Source organism: Sinocyclocheilus grahami, unplaced genomic scaffold (genome assembly GCF_001515645.1).
Source record: "Sinocyclocheilus grahami isolate Dianchi unplaced genomic scaffold, SAMN03320097.WGS_v1.1 scaffold32.1, whole genome shotgun sequence".
In the NCBI taxonomy this organism is placed as follows: Eukaryota; Metazoa; Chordata; class Actinopteri; order Cypriniformes; family Cyprinidae; genus Sinocyclocheilus; species Sinocyclocheilus grahami.
The window spans coordinates 5,105,203-5,130,110 of record NW_015505211.1 but is presented as its reverse complement, the minus strand read 5'-3'; the positions used below and the strand labels follow the sequence as shown (position 1 = coordinate 5,130,110).

The following is a 24,908-nucleotide window of genomic DNA, read 5'->3' as shown; positions in this document are numbered from 1 at the left end:
GACCCAGAAGTCTTTCTTGGGCTGTCAGTGTTGCCCCAGTGCTATTGTGAGATTGAGAGGGCCTAAATATTGACACTGATCAGGGGACACAGGGGTCCAGGAAGTGGCTTTAGTCAGGCTGATAATTATCCTGGTTTGGATCGCCGGGTCAGAGTGACAACCAGCTGCAGTTTTTGGGCAGATTTTCGCTGGTATTTGGCAGTGGGACTGTGCAAAGCTGTCCAGTATTCGAACTCTAACTGTGAGCATATTGGCATAGGGTTGATTCCAGCTCTGACAGTATACCAGTCCGTTAAATGTGACTTGGTTAACGGTAGCAGTTGGTTAGTCATTTACTTGCTGACCATTCACACCCTCAGAATATGGCATAATGCACAGAATTAAAACAATGCTCTTATTTACTTTCTTAATGTATTTTGAATGCCATTTGATGTTGTCATAGCGTCTGCAATATGATTTGGTTGTGTAGCTTTGGTTTTCACAAAATTTCTTTCAAATTCAACACTAAGGGTGTGTTTACGCTTGTAGTTTTGTTCTCTTGGTCCTTTTGGTCCATACCAAAAAAGTAAATTAACCATTAACCTCGCACACCTGCAGGTAATAGATAGGTGCATAGGAAAACATACCAAACCAAGGCTAAATACAAAAAACTGATCTGTTGAAAAAGAAGACAAAAAAAGTAATTAAAAAAAACATTATTGTACTGTACTTTCATTACACCTGATTCATGTAAGTCCTATTTGATAAGATCAACATTGGCATTTGTTGTCTTCTGATTTGGAATTTAGTTCTCTTTTTCAACATCCTCCGTTGATTGTGTACAAACGGTCAAAAAATGGAAGAGATTATTTAGTACATGCCCGTTTTCAGAATTATAATCCCAGTCCATCTCAGAGATGATTGAGTTCTATACAAAATGGAAACTATTGATGTGGTAACTGTGCTCAGTGCAATAATACATTTAAAACATCATTTTTTGTCATCCAATTATGTTATTACTTGTGCTTCATCTCATGTCGTTTACCTAATTCGTTGTCCCTGTGGTCTCGGGGTATGTTGGGAAAACATCACGTTAACTAAAGTATAGGATTAGTGAACATAAGAGTTCTATTAGAAGAAAAGATGTTAATTATCCTGTGGCAGCCCATTTTCTGTCTCTGAATCATGAGGTTTCCTCCTTATGTTTTTGTGGCATTGAGAAAGTGACTGTGCCACCGAGGTGGTGATGTAGAAATGCTTTTATTGAGACATGAGTTATTCTGGATATCTACTCTTCAGACTTTATCACCTATGGGTATGAATGATGAAGCACTGTTCAATGTGATGCAAAAGAGTGACGTTTTTAATGTAGTGTAGTGTACTGCCTTTTCGATCTATTGCGTTATGATACGAGTAAAAATTAGGTTTGCGATAACCTTTTTACAGGATGTTTCTACTATTATGATGTGTTTACGCCATTGATTGTGATTGATAATTATGTATCATTGCAGTGATTGGTCATTTGTTGTTTTTAAACGAGGTTGTGCCTGAATATCTTTTGTATACCTGATGAAGGTCATAGGACTGAAACCTTGTTAATAAAATATATATGTGCAAGTATCGATAGTCAAGTCAAGTCAAGTCACCTTTATTTATATAGCGCTTTTAACAATACAGATTGTGTCAAAGCAACTGAACAGCATTAATTAGGAAAATAGTGTGTCAATAATGCAAAATGACAATAGTAAACAATCATTTTTCAGTTAAAGACAGTTCATCATTGAATTCAGTGATGTCATCATCCAGCTCAGTTCAGTTTAAATAGTATCTTTGCAATCATTTGCAATCAAGTCAATGATATCGCTGGAAATGAAGTGTCCCCAGCTAAGCAAGCCAGAGGCGACAGCGGCAAGGAACCAAAACTCCATTGGTGACAGAATAGAGAAAAAACCTTGGGAGAAACCAGGCTCAGTTGGGGGGCCAGTTCTCCTCTGACCAGACAAAACCAGCAGTTAAATTTCAGGCTGCAGCAAAGTCACATTGTGCAGAGGACTCGTCTGGTTCCTGTGGATAGTGTGTAGGACTGTTGAGTTTTTCCATACCAAAAGAGAAAATGATACATTTGGTCCTGGTTTGCTTAGCAAACTACAAGTGCCATTTTTAGCAGACCTGAAGATACAGAACAAAATGTATAAGGATAAGGTCGCAACCTGATTTGACAGCTTTTATGAAGTATATTTTGCATCAAAACTTACCGAGTATACAAACTAATGCTGTGGACTGGACTAAATGTGCTCATTGTATGTGTACAAATGAAGTTCTGCTGCAAAGAGATGGTGGTTCCAGCACTTTTACCGAACTGTAATGGGTTTGTGTATGTTTAGATGTCTTTGGTCCATGTTGTGTACATATCGCAGTCGATTTGGAGTACAACGATTTTCAGATGGCAGCATTTACACTTATTTAAGTGAATTGCACTAATGGAGCAATTATTGGACCAGAGTTTACTTTGTTTTAATCAAACCTTGTTTTCTTGTATCATTCACTTCAGATTTTGATGCCTATGTTTAGCATTAGACTGGTATTCTTACATCATATGGGCAATTTTTTCCATAACGTAAATGTTATGTAAATCACTATGTAGAGAGTAGCAGCAAGACCAGACATGCTGCTGTTATCTGTCTAAAGGGTTTTTGCCCTCAGGATGTTTCTGAATGAGAGAAATGAGAAACATGAGAGAAACATCTTTGGGCAATACTTTATGATTTTGTGGAGCAAGTGTTTCATTCAGGCTATAGTTTGGCCGGTAGAAGAATGTCCCCATGCACCTCTTCTTTTGTTTTCCATGTCTTTTGTACACTAGAAATTAGTTAAAAGACATATTTTAATTGCAACTTAATAATACAACATATTGTAAAAATGTCATATACTTTAACTTATGGCCTGGATTCCCCTCAGAGATCATTCTATGCAAATTTTCTCTATGCTAGCTAGATGCTTTTATCCTAGATTTGATCAAATCCTTCATGTATAGTCTATATTATATATACAGTGGGGGAAAAAAAGTATTTAGTCAGCCACCAATTGTGCAAGTTCTCCCACTTAAAAAGATGAGAGAGGCCTGTAATTTCCATCATAGGTATACCTCAACTATGAGAGACAAAATATGCCCGTTTTCAGAATTATAATCCCAGTCCATCTCAGAGATGATTGAGTTCTATACAAAATGGAAACTATTGATGTGGTAACTGTGCTCAGTGCAATAATACATTTAAAACATCATTTTTTGTCATCCAATTATGTTATTACTTGTGCTTCATCTCATGTCGTTTACCTAATTCGTTGTCCCTGTGGTCTCGGGGTATGTTGGGAAAACATCACGTTAACTAAAGTATAGGATTAGTGAACATAAGAGTTCTATTAGAAGAAAAGATGTTAATTATCCTGTGGCAGCCCATTTTCTGTCTCTGAATCATGAGGTTTCCTCCTTATGTTTTTGTGGCATTGAGAAAGTGACTGTGCCACCGAGAGGTGGTGATGTAGAAATGCTTTTATTGAGACATGAGTTATTCTGGATATCTACTCTTCAGACTTTATCACCTATGGGTATGAATGATGAAGCACTGTTCAATGTGATGCTAGAGAGTGACGTTTTTAATGTAGTGTAGTGTACTGCCTTTTCGATCTATTGCGTTATGATACGAGTAAAAATTAGGTTTGAGATAACCTTTTTACAGGATGTTTCTACTATTATGATGTGTTTACGCCATTGATTGTGATTGATAATTATGTATCATTGCAGTGATTGGTCATTTGTTGTTTTTAAACGAGGTTGTGCCTGAATATCTTTTGTATACCTGATGAAGGTCATAGGACTGAAACCTTGTTAATAAAATATATATGTGCAAGTATCGATAGTCAAGTCAAGTCAAGTCACCTTTATTTATATAGCGCTTTTAACAATACAGATTGTGTCAAAGCAACTGAACAGCATTAATTAGGAAAATAGTGTGTCAATAATGCAAAATGACAATAGTAAACAATCATTTTTCAGTTAAAGACAGTTCATCATTGAATTCAGTGATGTCATCATCCAGCTCAGTTCAGTTTAAATAGTATCTTTGCAATCATTTGCAATCAAGTCAATGATATAACAGAACATATGTATTTAAAAGCAGATGAAATGGACAGTTTTCTGCTCCATTAGCAAACATGGGATTAGCAAGAACAGCTAAGAATAATCAGGCTTTGAAGGAAGGAAGTGCCACGTTTCATTACCCTAGCAACGTGTAGGCTTCTAGGTGGGGCTTAAAAAGTCTTTAGACCTCTCACCATGTGACATTGTGTACTTGTTTGGAGACCCACCTAAACTCCACACTTCATCATACTAGTAATGTAAGTTTTGATATGTGTTAGCGCATGTGTGCGTGATGTTTGCCTTTTAGTCCTGCCCCTCTCCTCTAAGCAGTTGTTATAGTTGAGAAATGAAAGAATGTTTGATAAGGTTCACATCAGTCTTTCATTGAGTGTCCATTTTATAGTATGAAAGTCCTGAATAATGTGCGCTGAATGCAGAAGAATTGCTTTCAGTGAAAACTATAAGACAAGACAAAAAATAAAATAAAATAGATAGATAGAAAGAAAGAAAAATAATTCCTTGGAAAGACCACACAGAGAGAGGGGATCCATCTGTATGGGGAGCTAATCAGATTAAGAAGCCCTCCGCGCCATCCTCCATAGACAATGCTAGCCTGTTTGTGTCCTGCTTGGTAGGCTGGTAGCACTGATATGATATGATATGACGTGACATGTGGCCAAGTATGGTGACCCATACTCGGAATTAGTGCTCTGCATTTATCCCATCCAAAGTGCACACACACAGCAGTGAACACACACACACACCGTGAACACACACCCGGAGCAGTGGGCAGCCATTTATGCTGCGGCGCCCAGGGAGCAGTTGGGGGCCTTGCTCAAGGGCACCTCAGTCGTGGTATTGAAGGTGGGAGAGAGTGCTGTACATTCACTCCCCCCACCGACAACCCCTGTCGGTATGAGACTCGAACCCACAACCTTTGGGTTACGAGTCCGACTCCCTAACCATTAGGCCACAACTTCCCCTAAACTGACTGACTGGCTTACAACCCCACCAGAATATAAGGCTTCATGGTGGGTTTGTATGAAGTAATTGATTATCAATATTGTGTGTGTTATGAGCAGTGCCGGGTGATACAGCTACAAATTTACTTTAAAACAATTATATCTTCATATATATATATGTATGTATTTTTGGACTGATATATTTTGAAATAACACAAATTATTCCCCTTTTTTTGTGCCACCCCTTAGTTGCAGAACAGCCAATCAGCGGTCACACTGTCAACTCTGACCAATCACAGAGGCTGACTGTAACTCTATAATATTAATTTGATAAATTTCACCAGCATGAATTGTTTACTTCTAACTTACACACTGAATCAGTGAAACTTGAAGATGAAAATGGATTTGCACATTTTCTAAAGCAAAAATTTGTTACTATCACCAAGCTATGATGTTGTGAGTTGTTGGCTGCTAAAGTGTTTTGAGTATTTTTAGCACGTTGCTGAGTAGTTGCTAGGGTGTTTTGGATGATTGCTTACTCATTTTATTGTTTACACAAGTTAAAAGAGCTCAGTGATGATATTCTGGTCTCTAGATTTGATGGGACAGTGTTGGATGAGTTACACGGCAAAGCTTAAAACACTTAGGGTTGAGGGTTTGTTAAAATACTAACGTTAATTAAGTCAGGCCAACAGAAATGAACTCTTCAAGAGATGTGCACAACATCACCTTCTGGTGGATCTGTGAGAAACAGCAGCATTTTGTTTAGTCACACATTTTGTTGCCCCCTTGTGGTGGGATTTAAACATGTTGTCTTTGTTGGCGAAGTTTGTAAATTGAGTTTGGCTGGATTTTCTGAAAGAATAGTTAAGCTGCTTGAATCCAGTTTGTTGTGTGTGTGTGTGTGGTCAGGGGGTACTGGGCTCTGCATGGTTATTTATATCCTCAGTGTCCTCAAGCAGCTGTTATCCCCCCTCCCAAGCCTGAACTCTTGCTTGACGTCCTTGTCATAACGTCGTGCCCCACGTTGAGCTCTGCTCAAGATGTCTGCTCATGGATTGCTACCCGAACACTTGCTTAACATAACAGAGGAAATCTGATGTGTCTACTTTGTGTTTGACAGGTACAATAATCAGCGTTGAAAGACTTCCGGACAGCCGTTCGTGTGTGTGTGCTGGTTACTTCACATTAAGGCCTCTTCTCATGTGCTCTATTTATAGTGAATGTTCTGGTGTGTCATGAAAGCTCAGTCCTGTTGCCCTTAACTGCACTTTCACTTTCAGACCGGTCGTTTTTGCATTACAAATCTGTTCTTCCAGCATTTTTTTTTGTTTATGTGAAGCTTGATTCACTTTATTTTATCTTTGTACTACTGTTAAGTTTGTGTTCCACCTCTCTCATCAGTCATCATTTACTCACCCTCATGTCGTTCCAAATAGCAACTTCATTTTCAGTCTTCAGAAGACTTGTAATATAACACATGAGTCATGTGAACCATTTTCTATTGTCATTTTGGAAATTGACAGCCCCACTCGTCATTAACATTCATTATATTGATATTTAGGAGTGACTAAAACAAGTTTTGAACATCATGAGAAAGAGGAAACAATGACAGAATTTTCATTTTTAGATATACTTTCAGAAAGCTTCAATTCAGCAATGGAGTGCTGAGTCACTGATCTCTTGTGTTTTAACTAACCGAGTGTCATGCTGAAAGCCTAAATGATGCTCCCACTTTACATTTACTCCATTTAACAGATTAGATATTAATCCTTATTTCTTCTCTTGTAGCTATTAATTCTACCCGTTGAGTGTAGGGTCCTATTATCCCCAATACCTCAACCCGGTAAGACTGCCTGCATTTCATCAATCCTGTATTCTGCCTCTCCCCAAACCAGGCTTCCCCTCCTCCCCTTTCCTTTTCCTCTCCTCTCCTGAACTGTCTGTTTCTCCATGGCCTTCTCATCTCGTTTCTCATTTTGGGAGAAAAAGGGAAGTACTGTTTTATGTTTTATTGTTCATGAATTTATTGTCTGCTCAGGACAGGTGAAATAGAACCAGATTTTTCTTCATAGTAAGATATATGATTGTTTGCCCTGTATATTACAGAGTATGACATGAGTGGAAAAAAAATATTTCAATGCTTTTGTGTTCGCTTGCAAAACATTTGCGTTCTCGCACAAAGTCTTGCATTCCACCAAGAAACTTTGCATTCGCACACAAATCATTTGCATTCTCTCAGTATTGCATTTCTCCAGAAGAAACTCCCTTGTCCACATTTAGTAGCTTTTGAATTAGTGTCAGGTGCATGTATATGAGAGTTTAGCTGTACTGGTCTTTAGTAACTGAGAAAGACAGAGGTTAATCTTCAGTCTGACAGAGGGATAATGAACTGTCTGATGTCCGCCTCTATGAGAATCGCTAGTGCATAAACTGTATATCGAGAGAACAGAGAGAGAGCAGGGACAGATGTCACAATGTCACACAATGTCTCAGGTTAGAGGGTCTGATCTCTGGTTTAACTTTCCTGTCTCTGTCTGCCTTCCTTCAGGTGAAAGATGAAAATGTCCCAGGTGCAAAAAGCTTGAATGTAAGTGTTTGAGCAGCATCGTCATTACTGACTCGGATTTCAGATGGGTGTCTGTTCTGAGATCAGAAGAGATTACATCTCACAGAACTCTGCATTTGTTATTGTGGCTGTGGTTCACTCTAAAACACATCCTGTGTGTTTACTTCACTTATATCATCAGGAGGTGCTAAAGATGGGGTTTGTACAGAAAATGGTGATCTTTTTCTTTTAGGACAGCTGTTTGCTTCCAACCTGTACTTTGTCTGTAATTACCTTATGAAAGCAGTTAATCTGTTTCTTCTCTTCATCCAGTTGAAATTTAGTAGAATGGCATTAAATGAAAGATAACATTTTAATGGACAGTAGAAGTAGAAATGAGTAGAAGTAACTTTCTTAACTTAGGGTCCTAAATGCTCAAATGTGAATATTAGCAGGGGTAAAGATAATTTTTGGAGAAGAAGGTGAGAGTGAATGTATGTGGATGTTTGTTTAGAACTGTACTGCTGCTGTACTCCAGTGGGTGGGGCCTGATGGCATCGCACCCTGCCCTTTTTGTCCTCCAATCACTGCTGTAGTGGGAGGGGCAGCTGGAGGAAGAAAGAGAGGGAAGGAGCACGAGAGGGATGCTGAGCTAAGATTGTGTGTGTCTGAAGCAAATGTGTGAATGTCACAATGTCACACAATGTCTCAGGTTAGAGGGTCTGATCTCTGGTTTAACTTTCCTGTCTCTGTCTGCCTTCCTTCAGGTGAAAGATGAAAATGTCCCAGGTGCAAAAAGCTCGAATGTAAGTGTTTGAGCAGCATCGTCATTACTGACTCGGATTTCAGATGGGTGTCTGTTCTGAGATCAGAAGAGATTACATCTCACAGAACTCTGCATTTGTTATTGTGGCTGTGGTTCACTCTAAAACACATCCTGTGTGTTTACTTCACTTATATCATCAGGAGGTGCTAAAGATGGGGTTTGTACAGAAAATGGTGATCTTTTTCTTTTAGGACAGCTGTTTGCTTCCAACCTGTACTTTGTCTGTAATTACCTTATGAAAGCAGTTAATCTGTTTCTTCTCTTCATCCAGTTGAAATTTAGTAGAATGGCATTAAATGAAAGATAACATTTTAATGGACAGTAGAAGTAGAAATGAGTAGAAGTAACTTTCTTAACTTAGGGTCCTAAATGCTCAAATGTGAATATTAGCAGGGGTAAAGATAATTTTTGGAGAAGAAGGTGAGAGTGAATGTATGTGGATGTTTGTTTAGAACTGTACTGCTGCTGTACTCCAGTGGGTGGGGCCTGATGGCATCGCACCCTGCCCTTTTTGTCCTCCAATCACTGCTGTAGTGGGAGGGGCAGCTGGAGGAAGAAAGAGAGGGAAGGAGCATGAGAAGGATGCTGAGCTAAGAATGTGTGAAGCAAATGTGTGAGAGGTTTGCAAGTCATCATGGAGGCACCGGGCTGGAGGCCTGTCCAGCGCTCTCAAAGTAGTGCTGTCACTTTCAGTGTCCCACAGAATGCCGTGCACAACTGGAAGAGCACCAGTATCATCACCTTCAGGATAGACATGAAGGTCTGTCTCCACATAAGAGCTCATTCCTAGTATCTTTTCATTAATTGTGCACTTTAATTTGTTATTTTATATTGTGAGGTGATTGTGAGGTCTTTACAATACTCCAGGTTCTGAATTGTGTATAGTGTGAGAGAGACACTACAAAAGCCGTGTGGTTGATCCTGCAGAGTTGTGTTTCAGGGCTGTGAGCCAGTGTTGCACTGCAGTGACCTTAATTACTGGGTTTGTCTGTTAACCTGCCTGACTGTGCTGAGAAAAGAACTGCAAAGTGTCTGGCCATGTGCAATTAAAAAGTCTTTCTCAGATGAACTTTCAGTATTTGCTACTGGGCTGGAGAATGTGAAGACCCTCTGATATCCAGAATGGCACCCATCTGTCATAATTTGGGAAATTCAGGAAACTCTGAAAGGTTTTTGCTTGTGGAATTATATCGTAGCTATTGTGAACCTAGAAATAGTACTATTGTAGGTTACAAGGGATGTGAACGTTTACCTTTAGTTCTTGCTGCTAGTGTGTAGTTTAATAGGTTTTTTTTCTTTTGTGGTGACCTGTACATGTGTGTTCTGTGAACAGTCGGACAGTGAGAACAGTATGAGTCAGTCTCAGACAGCAGTAAGTGGCTCAACTGAGCGATGCCGAGGTGAACCATCAACAGCGGTGAATCCAGAGCAGCCACTGACTGTAGACCAGAGAAGCAGCGACTCTATGAATGGACGACATGGCAGCGTTGAGTCTGACACATTGGCGAGGAGAGGACTAAACCTGGCGCACAAAGCAGGGTCAGAGGAAAAGCCGTCAGCAGCCACTTCGGTCCCCAGAACAAGTCGCCCCTTGCAAGCTCGCAGCTCTGTGGATGGAGATGCCCTCTCTGTTGGGTTGACCAGCCTAATGGGCCGTGCAAAGACTAAAGAGCATCGCTCTCGATTGAAAGCTGCTGAACGCAAAGAACCTCAAGAGGAAAGCAAAGAAAAGATTGGTGAAAGTGAAACTGCCTCAGAAGAAGCCCAACCATCCACCCCTGCAATCAGTCCACCTCCTAGACCTGACCCTCTTGCCCCTCCTGTTGGTTTTTTACCGTCTAAACCGAATCCTCTTACCCCTCCCACTGGATTCATTGCAGTCGCCAAGCCTGATCCGTTGGCTCCACCTGCTGGTTTCATTCCAACTCCTAAACCAAATTCTTCTGCTCAACCTACACCCAAACCTGATCCTCTGGCACCACCGGTGGGATTCAACTCAGCTCCTAAACCAAACATTTCGACTCAACCTACACCCAAGACTGATCCTCTGGCACCACCGGCGGGATTCATGCTGGCTCCTAAACCAAACCCTTCCACTCAGCTTATGCCCAAACCTGATCCTCTGGCACCGCCAGTGGGATTTGTTCCCACCCCAAAGCAAGACCCTTTTGCCCCAGTGGCAGGATTTATCCCCAAGCCCAAAGTTGACCCATTAGCACCCCCTGCAGGCTTTATTCCTGTACCACGGATTGCTGCTGTGCGAAAGCCAGAGGTACTCACTGCATGTGTTTCTGAATGCTTTAGTAATGCATGTTTGCTCAGCAGGCCAATGTTATGAAACTCTGCAAAGCTCACTGCAGAACTAATATCTTGCCATATCTCATGTCAAATGCTTTTTCTCACCCTTGCATAAAGACTTTGACTGCTGTCTCACTTTAACCTTCTGAAGTGGATTGAAGCAGTAACTTTGAAACCAGCTGACGTCTACAAGAGTTCAGCATGTCAACTAATGTTGCTGGAAGTGACTTTTTTGATTCTTGAGATCATTTTCTAAAGCACACCATCTCTGTCAACCCCTCAAATGGCTTTAACTGCAAGTTGAGGTAACATTTTTGTTGGCTGCAGCGTGACCTCATATCAGACTAATATTGCATCAGTGCTGACCATGTCAGTTGCAGACTTCTTGTGGAGTTGTAATGTGGTGGCTCCTATCTCGCTACTTTTTGGCATTGCATACACACATACTGACAAGTGCTGTGTGTGTGAAGGTGAAGGGGGTGTCAAAACCTTCTGCAGCTCTCGCTGGAAAACCTCCATCCCAGATTTCAACTATCGCCAACCAACAGGTGTGTCCCGCAACTGCCAAGATGTTTGTGTAAGACAGTGGTATTCAGCTGTGAGAGATATGTGTTGCCTGAAAGTAGATATGCGGTCAGTTAAATGTATTCTGCATCATCAGTGTTCATGTCTCACTGCTTATTTTCAGCTGTTAACAATTGTTAGTGGTTATACTATTGTGTCAGGCTTGGTCTTGCATTGGTTGTAATGTTAGCATCAGGTGGTTAGATAATAATCACACTGCTGATCCTGGTCAGGGATGTGCCGTTCTCTGTTGTTGCTTTGGAAATTAATCAAAAATTTCCCTTAACCTCTGCCGTTTCTTTCTTTCTTTCGTATTTTCACAGTTCTTATATGAAGTGTTTTATTCTCCTGTTGATTTCTATTAAAGGGGTCATATGATGTTGCTAAAAAAAACCATTATTTTGTGTATTTGGTGTAATGAAATGTGTTTATGCGGTTTAAGGCAAAAAAACACATTATTTTCCACATACTGTACATTATTGTTTCTCCTCTATGCCCCGCCTTTCTGAAATGCGTAGATTTTTACAAAGCTCATCGGTCTGAAAAGCGAGGTGTGCTCTGATTGGCCAGCTATCCAGTGCATTGTGATTGGCCGGATACCTCAAGCGTGTGACGGAAATGTTACGCCCCTTACCATACTGTGATGCCGTCTCCTGGCACGACCAGACAAAACCAATAAAACCCATTACAAACGAGGCATTTGTTGCATCCAGTGGGGACATAATGACGGATTTTAATGAATAATACTGTCTTTTTACGCGCTACTTTGCATCACGCCGCGTAAACATAAAACCATATCTGCACTTGGGATCGGAGAAATGACAAACAATAAGTGCTACTCTACACTGCTCAAAACTCGCGTTTGAATCATCAGTGGCAAATCCTTTAAATGAAAATGTACTTACAGACTGTAAGTCAGAACAGCCGGCATTGTTGTCTACTCTCCCAGGATCAGGAAACAGTCCTCCATAAAATGCACTGCACACATCTTAGAGTGAGTGGAGGTCGGCGGCAAGAGTGAGCGGAGGCCGGCGGGCTTGCGGCAACCACATGTGACGACCCCGGGCTGGACTCCGCTTCGTCCACGGTGAAAGCCAATCCGGCGATCCAGAGCGCGAAGTTGATGTATTTCCTCAGCGACCAGCACAGATCAGCTCTAGGCATGAAGAAGCAGATATCGTCCTCTAAGTAGTTTCGCTTTCACAACGAAACACACGGCAACAACAATACTACAGCGAGAATCAAAGTTACACCTTCTTTCTTTGCGTGAACATTTGGGCGGCGTTATGCAAATCTTCCCACATCATGATGTAGACATGTGGGGGCGTGTTAGAACGAGCCGTTTTAGGCAGGCGTGGTTGACTCATAACTTTTATAAAGAATATCTCTTTGGTTTTGAGACTTTAGTCTTTGCAACTTTACATATCTTTTTTATGCACCAAGAGCTTGTAACACTCCAAAGAGAAAGGAAATATTTCATATGACCCTTTTAAATTCACATTAATATGGGGTTTGACTAAGGTGCATTTTTACCTGCCTCTTTCCCTGTTATTATTTATCCTGTGAGGATTTGTGTATTTATGACTTTATCCTTTGAGTATTTGTGTATTTATGACTTTTTGACTTCTGCTCTCGTGCTTCTCCCGGCCCTTTGCAGGCCAAGGCAGCTGAAGATCCTGTGGCTATCCTGCAGGCTGCACATGAAGCTGCCAGTCTGTCTAAGGTCTGGCTACTGCGTTGCCTGTGTAATTCTGCTTATGTGTAAAGCTTAGTTGAGTTTTGTTGTGCCGTTGAATGAACCTTATCACCTCAGAGCTCCTGTTTGGACCAAAGCACATTTCCCATTCAAATTCTACTTTGGTGTATATGTGCATGTTTATTTGTAGTTTTCTGTGTGTTATAGTTTTCTTTGTGATGTGTGAAGAGAATATTGATTCATTTTCCATAGCTAGATAGACTTCAACCTAATGATGTGCATTGCTCTGCTGTTTTTTTTGTGTGTTGAATGTGTATGTCATTCTGTGTTGAACATGACTCTAGCTGTTTTGTTGTGTATAAATGCTTCATATTTTATATGTTGTCTAATTTATATCTATATTAGCAGCGACCACTTCTAAAGTCACACCTATCACTCTCTGTCACATTTAATCTTAAACTGAAAATCTGAACTGAATCGCATTCAGTCCATGGACTGGAAACCCATAGTGTTTCACATTCTGTGACTGGAGTGTGTATGACAATCTCTCTCACTCCCTGCTGCAGGTGAAGACGGAGGAGCAGCTTGCTGCAGAGAAGGCCTGGTACAACACTGAGAAAGTCTGGCTTGTCCATAAAGATGGCTTCTCGTTGGGTTAGTGAAGTCATAGTTCATTACTCCTATTATGATCTGACTATTCATGTCCAGTAAATAAAGTTAAGTAAAGTAATAAAAAGTAATTTAAAGTAAGTAAATAAATGTTGGTTTTGTTTGTGTAGCCACACAGCTCAAGATGGAGATTGGTTCTCTCCCAGAGGGGAAAGTAAAGGTCAGACTGGAGCATGATGGGACCGTACTGGAAGTGGACGAGGATGATGTGGAGAAGGTGGGCGGAGTCACTAACCACATGGACATAAACATGTGACATTACTCATGCAAAAGCCAAGAAACCTGTTTAATTACTTTCATCTGTCTGTCTGTCAGGCAAATCCTCTATCATATGATCGAGTGGAGGATCTTTCCTCTCTTCTGTACCTCAACGAATCTAGCATCCTTCACACCCTGCGCCAGCGCTATGGTGGAAACCTCATTCACACCTACGCTGGGCCAAACCTGCTGGTGATCAATCCTCTCAGCACCCCTGCCTTGTACTCAGAGAAGGTACGAACTTCACACAAAGTCTTAAAATGACCTCAAAGTTATGGCAGAGAGAGATGGAGTGACATGGTCTGTTTATATCAGGTGATGCAGATGTTTAAGGGCTGCCGGAGAGAGGAAACAGCCCCTCACATTTTCGCTATTGCTCAGTCGGCGTATCATCAGCTGCTGACCACACGTCAGGATCAGACCATCGTGCTGCTGGGCAAGAGTGGCAGTGGAAAGACCACTAACTGCCAGTACCTGCTGCAGTACCTGGTCACCATCGCAGCCGGCAGTGGAAAGGTGTATTCAGGTGAGGAAGACGAGGAGGACCCAATATAGCACTCTCCTTTTCAGCTTTCCCAGAGTTCATTTTCACTTTTGATTTCACTTTTGATTAAACAAAGAACATTTTCACTTTTGATTAAACCAAAAAGTGGCTATAAGTCACTATTTTTCTATTTGAATTTTTTAAATCATAATTTTAATAAAATAAATAAACATAAAAATATCTATCTATCTATCTATCTATCTATCTATCTATCTATCTATCTATCTATCTATCTATCTATCTATCTATCTAATAAATGTTCATACTTTATGTTAGTCAAGTGATATGATTACTCAAGTTATTCTAATGAACTAATGTTATTTTATTTAATTATTAATTACATATATTTCTACACTACATTCAAGTGTTATATATTATATTGGATTTACATTTATATTATATTACACTGGACTCAGCTAATAAAAATATAATGTGTGTTTGAGTTTCAGTGTTGTTTTAGGATTATTTACATACAATGCAGTATTTATTTATTTTTAATTAGCCTTTATTTTGATCAATTTCAGTTTTTGTTAAAATTTAAAATTTTAATGTTAATGTTTTAGAAATTTTGTCATTTTGTTTAGTTTGTATATTTTTTTATTTCAGTTTTAGTCATTTTAATACTTAAACTTAATTCAGTTAGTTGCCAAGGATTTTAGTTTTTTTTTAAAGTTTCATATTAATTTAATATTCATATTTTGTTTTATTTTATTTTTTGAAAACAGTTTTTTAATTTAAGTTTTAAGTTTAATTTTAAATTAAATTTTTATTTAATTAATGTTTTTTATATGTTTTTTTGTATATAAATTCTATGATTTTATTAAAACATTATGAACTGTCCCCTCCCCACAGCTGAGAAATGGCAGGCAGTCTACACGGTTCTGGAGGCTTTCGGGAACTGCAGTACAGCTTTGAATGTGAACGCCAGTCGCTTCTCACACATAGTCTCTCTTGACTTCGACCAGGCAGGACAGGTGGCCTCTGCCTCTGTTCAGGTACGGTACAGCAAGGGCAATTACTCATAATTTGAGACATTGGGAGATTTATCTCTAATTTGCTTTATGTCTTGCAAACAGACCATGTTGCTGGAGAAGTTCAGAGTGACCAGACGACCAGAAGCAGAATCAAGCTTCAATGTGTTTTACTATCTGATGGCTGGAGCAGAACGTCGAGATTTCATTTGTTCTCTGATAATGTGACATTTTTTTTTATCTACTTCAATTAAAAAGCTTAAATTCAGTGGCTACCTTAGGTGCCTAAGTATAATCAAAGATTATATTAAACTGAATTAAAAAAATTAGTTAAATCTTGTAAGATTGTTGACCTGACTTACTGGTCATCTTTTTTACAGTGTATTAACCTAAAAAGCATGTATACTAAATGCATATGTCTTGCATAAATCTATCCAGCCACCTTTGACGTGCCATTTTGTAATATTCTGGCATACTAAATAGCAAATTTGGCATGCAAATGGTCATAGCAGGTAATTATTCTGATCATAGCAGGAAATTAAGTTGATCAGCTAATGAAATATTATGCCTTTCAGGACTGAACTTCATTTTAATCACTTTGCTGAGAACAGCACGTTTGGGCTCCTCCCTCACTCGAAGGTAAGAAAAACCACATGTGGCATCATTAGACACACACTTTATCTATTTTATCTGTATACACTCTTAAAAATAAAGGTGCTTCAAAAGGTTCATCAAGCGATGCCATAGAAGAACCATTTTTGGTTCCACAAAGAACCATTCAGTCAAAGGTTCTTTAAAGAACCATCTCTTTCTTACCTTTTTGTAATCTGAAGAACCTTCTTTCGCCACAAAGAATGTTCTTCAGATGTTAAAGGTTCTTTATGGAACCATTTAGACAAAAAGGTTCTTCTATGGCATCGTGAAGCACCTTTATTTTTAAGAGTGTACATTGTATCATACGTCAAATGTTCTGTAGCCCGAGGACAAGCAGAAAGCCGCTCAGCAGTTTACTAAGCTACAGGCTGCCATGAAGGTCCTGGGCATCTCTGCTGAAGAACAGAAAAACGTGTGGCTGATCTTAGGGGCCATATACCACCTCGGGGCCGCTGGGGCCACCAAAGGTAAAGCTACCAGCTACTGCAGTGTCTAAACCACCACTAATATCTGAATGTGTGACGCAGTAAAATACAGCATGTCTGACTGCACAGAGTGCATTTTAAAATCTGTCCACTGAGAGTCAGTAGTAACTGAGAAAATGCTTCACTGTTTAGACTTAAGTGTGTGTGTTTGATGTCTAAAAGCATTTGTCAGTCATTTTCAGTATTTAAGGGTATCATCTGCCCAAAAATGTAAATTCAGTCATCATTTACTAACCCTCATGTCATTCCAAACCTGTATGCATTTCTTTTTTCAGTGAAAACCAACATTTTGAACAATGCTGATAACCGAACAGTTTCTGTTCCCATTGATTCTATTGTATTTTTTTGTCCATACAATGGAAGTCAAAGGAAACCAAAAGTATTTGGATACCAACTTTCTTAGAAACATCTTCTTTTACGTTCCACTAAAGAAAGCAAGCAATATAGGTTTAGAACAACATGAGTGCAAGTAAAATATGACAGAATTTTTATTATGGGGTGGGCTATCCCACTAATCATGTTTTTTGTGTGTGTGTGTGTGTATAAAAGTTGTGTTTGTGTTTTAACCATTGCAATCATGTGTTTTTATTGCATATTGATGTTGCATGCTGCCCCCATCATAACACATAAACAGATGCAGGTAAATGCAGGTCTCTCTCTTTCTCTTTCAGTTTTTAGACTGAAGGCAGGGGGTTTTATTATTTTTATTTTATTTAGCATCTTAACAGAACTGTGTGTTCATCTTTCATCTGCCTTTGAGCTTGTTTCCACTCTGATGTTGAATGCCAGAATGAAAATGTTTGTTCTCTTTGATCATCAATCCTGGAGATGAAAGTTTCTCCTTGTTCTGGACACTTGACTACCTATTGTAGTTCACCATAATGTGGCATGTTTTGTGGTAACACTGCTTTTCTTTCGTGAATGTGGCTTTCTGACCCCTCAGCGGGCCGAAAGCAGTTTGCCAGGCATGAGTGGGCACAAAAAGCAGCATATCTCCTGGGCTGCACGCTGGAAGAGCTGTCGTCCGCCATCTTTAAAACGCAGGGCAAGGGCACCCTTCCCCGCTCCTCAAGTGTCCGGCAGAGTACGGATGATACGGATAGCTCAGGTGTTGTTGTTTTTTTTGTTAACATTCTTAAATATGTGATCAATGCTTCCCTATTTTATGACTTTAAAAAAATGTGTTTTTGTGTGCGTTTCAGTGTCTAAAGCAACAGCAGCTGAGTGTTTGGAGTTCATGGCATCTGGTTTATACGCCGAGCTTTTCACACTCATCATCTCTCTCATTAACAGGTAATCCATAACCAGTAACTGGTGATTACCTAGAGCAACTAGATTTATCAAATAAGAGATGAATTCAGATGTATTTTTGTACTTTCAGAGCGCTGAAGTCCAGTCAGCATTCTCTCTGTTCTCTGCTGATTGTGGACACACCAGGGTTCCAGAACCCTCGTCAGGTGAAGAACCAGCGCGGGGCCACGTTTGAGGAGCTCTGTCACAATTACGCTCAGGATCGTCTGCAGATGCTGTTCCAGGAGCAAACATTCATACGGGAACTGGAGCGTTACAAAGAGGTGCGCAAAACACCCATAACCAACAACCAAACGTCTACATATTTTTGTCAAACACAGTTCTTCTTACAACACTAAATTACATGGCTGTTGATTTACCACTGCTTTATTTATTTATTGTATTTATCAGCAATTTGCCTTTACCGAATGGGACTGTGGAGCAGTGCACTACTGCTCTGAAATTTTACTACAACTAATTATAAAAAATAATACAATAAAATGCATTGCAGGGGTCTTGAACTACTTTTAACTTCACATAGAATCTTGAAAACACAAAGCTCATGACACAAGATGGTGCCAAGGATGTCTACTGTATGTGACACTATACTTAGACAATTCATTTGTTAATCAATAATTATATTATGAAGGTAAGATTATGGTAAGATGATTGTTCTCACCAAGGCTATATTTATTTGATTGAAAATGCAGTAACATTTTGAAATATTATTACAATTTATAATAACTGTTTTCTATTTGAATATATTTTAAAATGTAATTTATTGCTGTGATGGCAAAGCTGAATTTTCAGCATCATTACTCCAGGCATCAGTCTCACATGATCCTTCAGAAATCATTCTAATATTCAGATTTGCTGCTCAAGAAACGTTTTGTGTTATTATCCATGTTAAAAACATAGAGGGATTTTTGATTAATAGAAAGTTCAAAAGAACAGCATTTATTTGAAATAGAGATATTATAAATGCTTTCTACTTTCACATTTGATCAATTTGCATCCTTGCTAAAATATATATTCCCACAGGAAAACATTGAGATCACTCTGGATGACCTGGAGCCCAGCCCTTCTCGCTCAGTAGCTGTGGTTGATCAGTCCTCCAGTCAGACCCTGGTGAGATGCACTTTCTAAATGAGTCAAAACTGCTGATGTTTAAAGTCTGTGTGATTATTTTAATAAGAACGCTGGATAAGTACTTAATTTTATTTCCATCTCTGTGTTTGTGTTTAATACAAAAGATTTAACTTTTTGAAGACTGAAAATGGAAATGACACTGTCAACGTAGGGCAAATCTATGATTATTTAACTGTGGAAATTCATGTCTGTGTTTCAGGTACGTGCTCTGTCCCGGACAGATGAGGCCAGAGGTTTGTTCTGGCTGATGGAGGAGGAGGTTTTGCAGCCGGGAGGGTCCGAGGAAACACTCCTTCAGCGACTTTTCAGTTACTATGGCCCTGCAGAGGGAGAGAGCACAGGTCACACACACAAACATGCAAAAACACACAAACTCACACACTTACATTCTGCCCTAGACCGATTTATGCATTGTTTTTCTGCAGGTCACACAGTGGTGCTTAAAAGTGAAAACACACATCACTTCCTACTCGGCCACAGTCACGGGACAGACTGGGTGGAATATGACACTCGTGGATGGCTGAACCTAGCCAGGCTAAATCCCACGCCCCAGAACGCAGCCAATCTGCTGCAGAACTCCCAGAAGTAAGACCTACCCAAAACCCTTTGCACTCACTTCAGTAAATCAGTCAAAAAACATAGTTTTTAAAATTCAAGATGAATGACAAGAGCTGACAGTCAAGACATCAGATTAGGGATGTGCCACCTTAAACTGATTTCATTAAAAAAAATTATATTTTACATCTGAAACTAAAACTGCCAGTTGGTGGCTGCAATTCACCTCCTTAATGAGTTTAGTGATTGAGTCATTCAAATTATTCTTTTAAACACCAGATTCATTCAGTCATTGAATCATTCTTTAAACTGTTTTGTTCAAAATGCAGATTTATTCTGTAATTAAGCACTGCTATGTGTTGCTCAGATACACATTTTTCTTGACAAAATAAAGCAAAAACAAAATATTGACTACTGTGTCTAAAATTCAACTCAAAATGTTAACTCATTTTTTTATGACATTCATATGACATTTTATGACGTGTGACATATATGACATTCATAATTGTGCTATTATATAGGAAAACAGTATTTTTTTGCAAGTAACATACACAGTGTCAGCTCGTACATAGTTAAAACAATAAACATGTTATTATTGTAGACTATACATATCGCACTCCCCTCAAGACTCAAATTTTCACTGTATGTTCCTGACAGGAAGAGCATCAGTGGGATGTTTGTGGGCCGCTCCAGCAGTGCTGCGGTTCTGACAGGCTCCATCGCTGGACTGGAGGGCGTCTCTCAGCTCGCTATGCGTCGGGCCACCAGCATGAGGAAGACCTTCACCACAGGCATGGCAGCTGTCAAAAAGAAGTCTCTCTGTCTTCAGATTAAACTCCAAGTGGTAGGTTTTCAAGAGGGTCCTACACTGAATACTAGTTGTTGAAAATTGTTCTCTGATGGAATTGTTCAATTTCCCTATTAATGGCAAGAAATGGCAAAAAATACACATGGTGTATTTCTCTTTTGATCAGGATGCACTGTTGGACACCGTCCGCAGATCCAGGGTTCACTTTGTCCACTGTCTGTTACCCCGAGCGGAGGTTCTGAGGGCCGTAGGGTCCCCAGAGGAGAGTTGTGACCCTGGACTCATGCAGATGGATGTGGCTTTGCTCAGGGCCCAGATCCATGGCTTCAAACTGTTGGACAGCTTGAGGATTTACAGACAAGGTGAGAAGAGAGATCCAATCAAATAGATAAAATCAAGTCCTCTCCGTTATTTCCTGCTGAATATCCGCATGCATTTTGCAGGATACCCTGATCACATGGTCTTCTCTGAGTTCAGAAGACGCTTTGACGTTTTGGCCCCTCACCTGACCAAGAAACTGGGCCGAAACTACATTGTGAAGGATGAGAAACGAGTGAGTAGCTAATTAAGAGAATAATGAGCATGAAAATAATAGAACAAAGGCTTTAGAAATGACCGAAATGAAGTTTTGGGCTCCTCTCGCTCTTGTGTGCTGTGAGTCCAAGACAGAATGAACTCTGGGTAATCAGGGTTATTGTGATGGCTTAATCGAGAAACCCCAGCTGGGTCTCTGACTTGAATCAATACGCAGAGCAGACAGGAAAAATGTAGTAATTGCTCTGGGCTTTAGTGCTTACTAAATGCCCAAATGTACTATAATTATCAGCTAGAAAAATGCCTCCGTCCAGGGGTCTCCTAATCTCGTTTTGGCCCTGTGATTAGCCGAGGAGAAAGGAGAGTTATATACAAAACCTTTGCACTGTGGCCCTGGGCATGTACACGGCAGGCAGAGTCCAGGATTAACTCTCGCCAGTGCCAAGTGCAAGTAAAAATTGGCTTTGCCAAGTAAATAAAATTGTGTTATTCATGAGACGATTGGAAGCTTAAATAGGAAATGTGAGGAGATATAACTGGAAGATACTGTATTTCATCAAATTGCGATATATAAAATTGCAATTATGAGAAATGAAGCCGCAATAGACATACTGTGATATATAAAGTAATATTTGATGATATAACATAAACTTGTGAGATATAGTTGCAATTCTGAGATGTAAAATCGCAATTATAAGAAATTCACAATTGTGAGATATTGTCATATTTTGAGATAAGAAATTGCAATTATGAGAAATTAAGTTGCAATTGAGATATAATTCATATTGTGGAAAACAAAGTCATTTTGAGATACTGAAGTCGCAATTGTGAGATATAAAAAACTAAAATTGTGAAACATAAAATCCCTGTTATGTACACTATTATGTTTTATTTTTTACTCACAGAAACGAGCACATGTTCTTGACTTGTACAAACCTGTTTAAACAGCTAAACAATCACATTGTCCCTAACCCTAACATCAAAAAATAATACAAAATAAAGTTTCATGGGCAGTTTGAAATATTAATTGCTGGTCAACTGACCTATCGGTAAGCCCCTCCCCTCGAACGCATATGAGCCAATGGCAGTCGAGTATCAGTTGCATGGGGAGCGGAACTCGGACATCTGTAGGTTTCAGCGCCATAGAGAAACATTGGAAGATCCGAAGCTCGCATCGTTTTTATGGGGTTCATGCTTCAAAAATGGAAAAATGATGTGCCTGGGGTACTTGTAACAGTGATTCCAGGTATCCTGAAAAGATAGGCATTGGAATTTCTTTTATTCTATTTCCTAAACCCAAACAAAACGGAGCAAAATGTCCCACAGTATTCACCCCCAATCCCAATGAAGACAAAAACTTTTGTTTTCTGGTTGTCATACTCTCATTAAGTTACAATTTTCATCTGCTCAAGCAGAACGTTAATGTCATCTTGTACTTTAGCAAGGTATCTCTGGCTAAAACTAGCAAACATTAAAGTTAGTGAGTCCATACAAACCTAAATAGCGGACTGTTCTTGCGTAAATAATGATCTTTAAAAAAGCATCATATGACCCCTTTAAACTGGTTAAATGTAAATTAATTTAGTCGTACCCTGCAATATACATGAACAGTGTTGATCCGGGATGTTGTTATCTGCGATCGTGACGAATGTAACATCAGGTTTCTCCCACTTGCATTATGATCTGTAAACCCTCGCTTCCAAATGAATACCCAAAATATTTATTTTAAAATCTTTTATACATCCCTCCATGGCATATTTAAGTCCCACATGAATGGTGGTCCTTCTGTGTCCAAAATTTATCAAAAAGATATAGGGACAAGGTTTTCACACTGACAGCTGCCAATTTGTAAGACAGTTAGCAACTCTGTTTGTTTGTCTGCGTTCGCAGGCGGGGCTTACTGATAGGTCAATTGACAGGTGTAGTTAAAAGTCAATTTTAGACTCTGACCATCAGCTTTTCAGAGTAAAAAGGATACAAAAAGATGACCGTCCTCTTTTTGTGACACAGCAGAGAAGGTCAGTCGCGTTTCAAGTCCCAGAGGAAGTCAAAACGACTCAGGGGATAGGTTTTTGTGAAGCGATTCGAACAATGGCCCCTTAGTTGTTAGGGGCCAGCGCCCCCTTTAGTGCTGTAATCTAGATGGGCCCTTTCAGATAGATCGAGTTCTCAAGACCTTTCCGCATGACAAAGACAGTGTCAGTGTCACGGTGAGGGCTGATGGTTGTCTGGACAGTTTGGGGACTGTACGGCAGAGAATAACCGGTGTGTGTGTGTGTCCAGTAGGCCTACACAGGGGTCAGCAGTGTTTTTGTAATGTACACTGAGTGAACTAGACATGACAGTGTGTTTGTCATTGCAGGCAGTAGAGGAGCTTTTGGAGTCTTTGGAATTAGAGAAGAGCAGCTATCACATGGGCCTGAGCAGGGTGAGTAACACATACACAATTTACTGTTCATTTTATCACTTCGGAAGCGTCAAAGGAAGCAGGTGAGTCAAATTTTAAATTATATGCAGTGGATGATATTTCATCTGCATGTTTTTCTGTCTGCTACTGCGTGGTCCATCGGCTGGAATCGTGAGCTGCTTTGTTTGTTTGTGTCTTTCCTGGTTCTTCATGCTGTCCTAATCAGTGTGAACAGACGCTGGCACTCAACAGTTTAATCCCATCAGCTGGAAAACCACAGCGAACCAGAAAAAAAAAAAAATGGTGGCGTGTGTAAACAAGCCCCGCCTGGCGCATTCCCAGAAGAATGGAGATTTATTGGACCGTATTATAAGTTGGAATAGTTAGTAATTATTTTGTGGCAGCCGAACTGTGCTCAGAAATGGATTACAATGTCTGTGGCCCTTCACAAAGGATTCGAGCAACAAAACATACTGATTTACAACTCCACCAACATCTCCTGTCAGTTCTGCACAACTTGCACTGTTACAGTTACTTGCAATAAAAAATAAACCAAACATGAGTTAAATGGACATTGATTCACTTGAGTCGTTCAGACTGCTGTGGTCAGATGTTCTATTTTTGAGTATGAAACCAGATAAAATTATTGCATGAGTGTAATAACATTTCGTGATTTCAGAGTTTTCTTTATTTTTGCTCTCTTCAAACCCTCAAGTTGTTTATATCTAGTTTAACATCCATCAGGTGAGACAGATTGCCGTTTACACCTGCTGTTTCTCAAATGCATGTCTCATGAGTAAATTTAATCTGATTTCATGACTATGTGCATCAGATCAGATAGATATGAAAAGATAAATGCATCAGCTAAATGAATACATGTAAATTAAAATGGAACTTTATAATGAAAATAATAAACAATAAAAACAAAATATAATTTAAATACAATTTCAAATATTATACAAAATATAGTATATTATAAATAATGTTATATAATTAAATATGTATTTCTTTGATGAATAATAAATAGAAGAAAACTGATACTGTAGTGTAAAGGAAAGCCAGCTCTTGTTCAGTTTAAATTGCAATTGATACTGCAACATTTTGGTAATTAATTACGAAAAACATCCATGTGCTTATGAACCTTATATTACAGATAAAAGTTGTCTCTGTTTGAAACTATGATTCTCTATGAGTTTATCTGTGTCTCTTTGATTCTACTCTGACATTTTAAGCCCATCATAATATGCACTTTTAACATGCTCTCTTTGCTGTTGTCACAGCTTTGTTTGTGTGTGTGTGTGTCTGTTAGGTGTTCTTCAGGGCTGGAACAGTGGCTAAACTAGAGGGACAGAGGGATGAACACACCAGACAGAACATCACGCTGTTCCAGGCCACCTGCAGGGGCTTTCTGTCTCGACAGGCCTTCAAAAAGAGGAAGGTAAAGTCAATTTTCCATTTTGCTTCAGTCCTGAGCTGAAATTACAATGTCAATCAATCAGAATCTCAACATTTATGTCTCTTACACTACTGTTAAAAAGTTTGGGGTCGGTAAGTTTTTTTTTCCCCCTTTTTT

At 39.5% G+C, this 24,908-nt stretch overlaps 1 protein-coding gene across 1 annotated transcript in view; it reads left to right on the top strand.

The window, feature by feature from the left end:
• The first annotated feature begins 6,040 nt into the window (after nt 1-6,040).
• The window catches only part of LOC107578307 (unconventional myosin-XVIIIa-like), a 34,291-nt gene continuing 15,423 nt past the window's right edge, over nt 6,041-24,908 (top strand). Inside the window, exons 1-26 of the mRNA XM_016264277.1 lie at nt 6,041-6,202; nt 6,871-7,071; nt 8,395-8,433; nt 9,787-10,725; nt 11,222-11,299; nt 12,973-13,038; nt 13,578-13,665; nt 13,791-13,897; nt 13,996-14,172; nt 14,254-14,464; nt 15,335-15,477; nt 15,559-15,677; nt 16,029-16,092; nt 16,430-16,574; nt 17,227-17,232; nt 17,536-17,700; nt 17,795-17,885; nt 17,974-18,166; nt 18,924-19,010; nt 19,231-19,372; nt 19,457-19,616; nt 20,244-20,430; nt 20,561-20,756; nt 20,838-20,947; nt 23,291-23,356; nt 24,645-24,773. Coding sequence (XP_016119763.1) covers nt 7,033-7,071; nt 8,395-8,433; nt 9,787-10,725; nt 11,222-11,299; nt 12,973-13,038; nt 13,578-13,665; nt 13,791-13,897; nt 13,996-14,172; nt 14,254-14,464; nt 15,335-15,477; nt 15,559-15,677; nt 16,029-16,092; nt 16,430-16,574; nt 17,227-17,232; nt 17,536-17,700; nt 17,795-17,885; nt 17,974-18,166; nt 18,924-19,010; nt 19,231-19,372; nt 19,457-19,616; nt 20,244-20,430; nt 20,561-20,756; nt 20,838-20,947; nt 23,291-23,356; nt 24,645-24,773 — 3,747 coding nt within the window. The 5' untranslated portion in view covers nt 6,041-6,202; nt 6,871-7,032. The remainder of the gene's footprint in view (nt 6,203-6,870; nt 7,072-8,394; nt 8,434-9,786; nt 10,726-11,221; nt 11,300-12,972; nt 13,039-13,577; nt 13,666-13,790; nt 13,898-13,995; nt 14,173-14,253; nt 14,465-15,334; nt 15,478-15,558; nt 15,678-16,028; nt 16,093-16,429; nt 16,575-17,226; nt 17,233-17,535; nt 17,701-17,794; nt 17,886-17,973; nt 18,167-18,923; nt 19,011-19,230; nt 19,373-19,456; nt 19,617-20,243; nt 20,431-20,560; nt 20,757-20,837; nt 20,948-23,290; nt 23,357-24,644; nt 24,774-24,908) is intronic.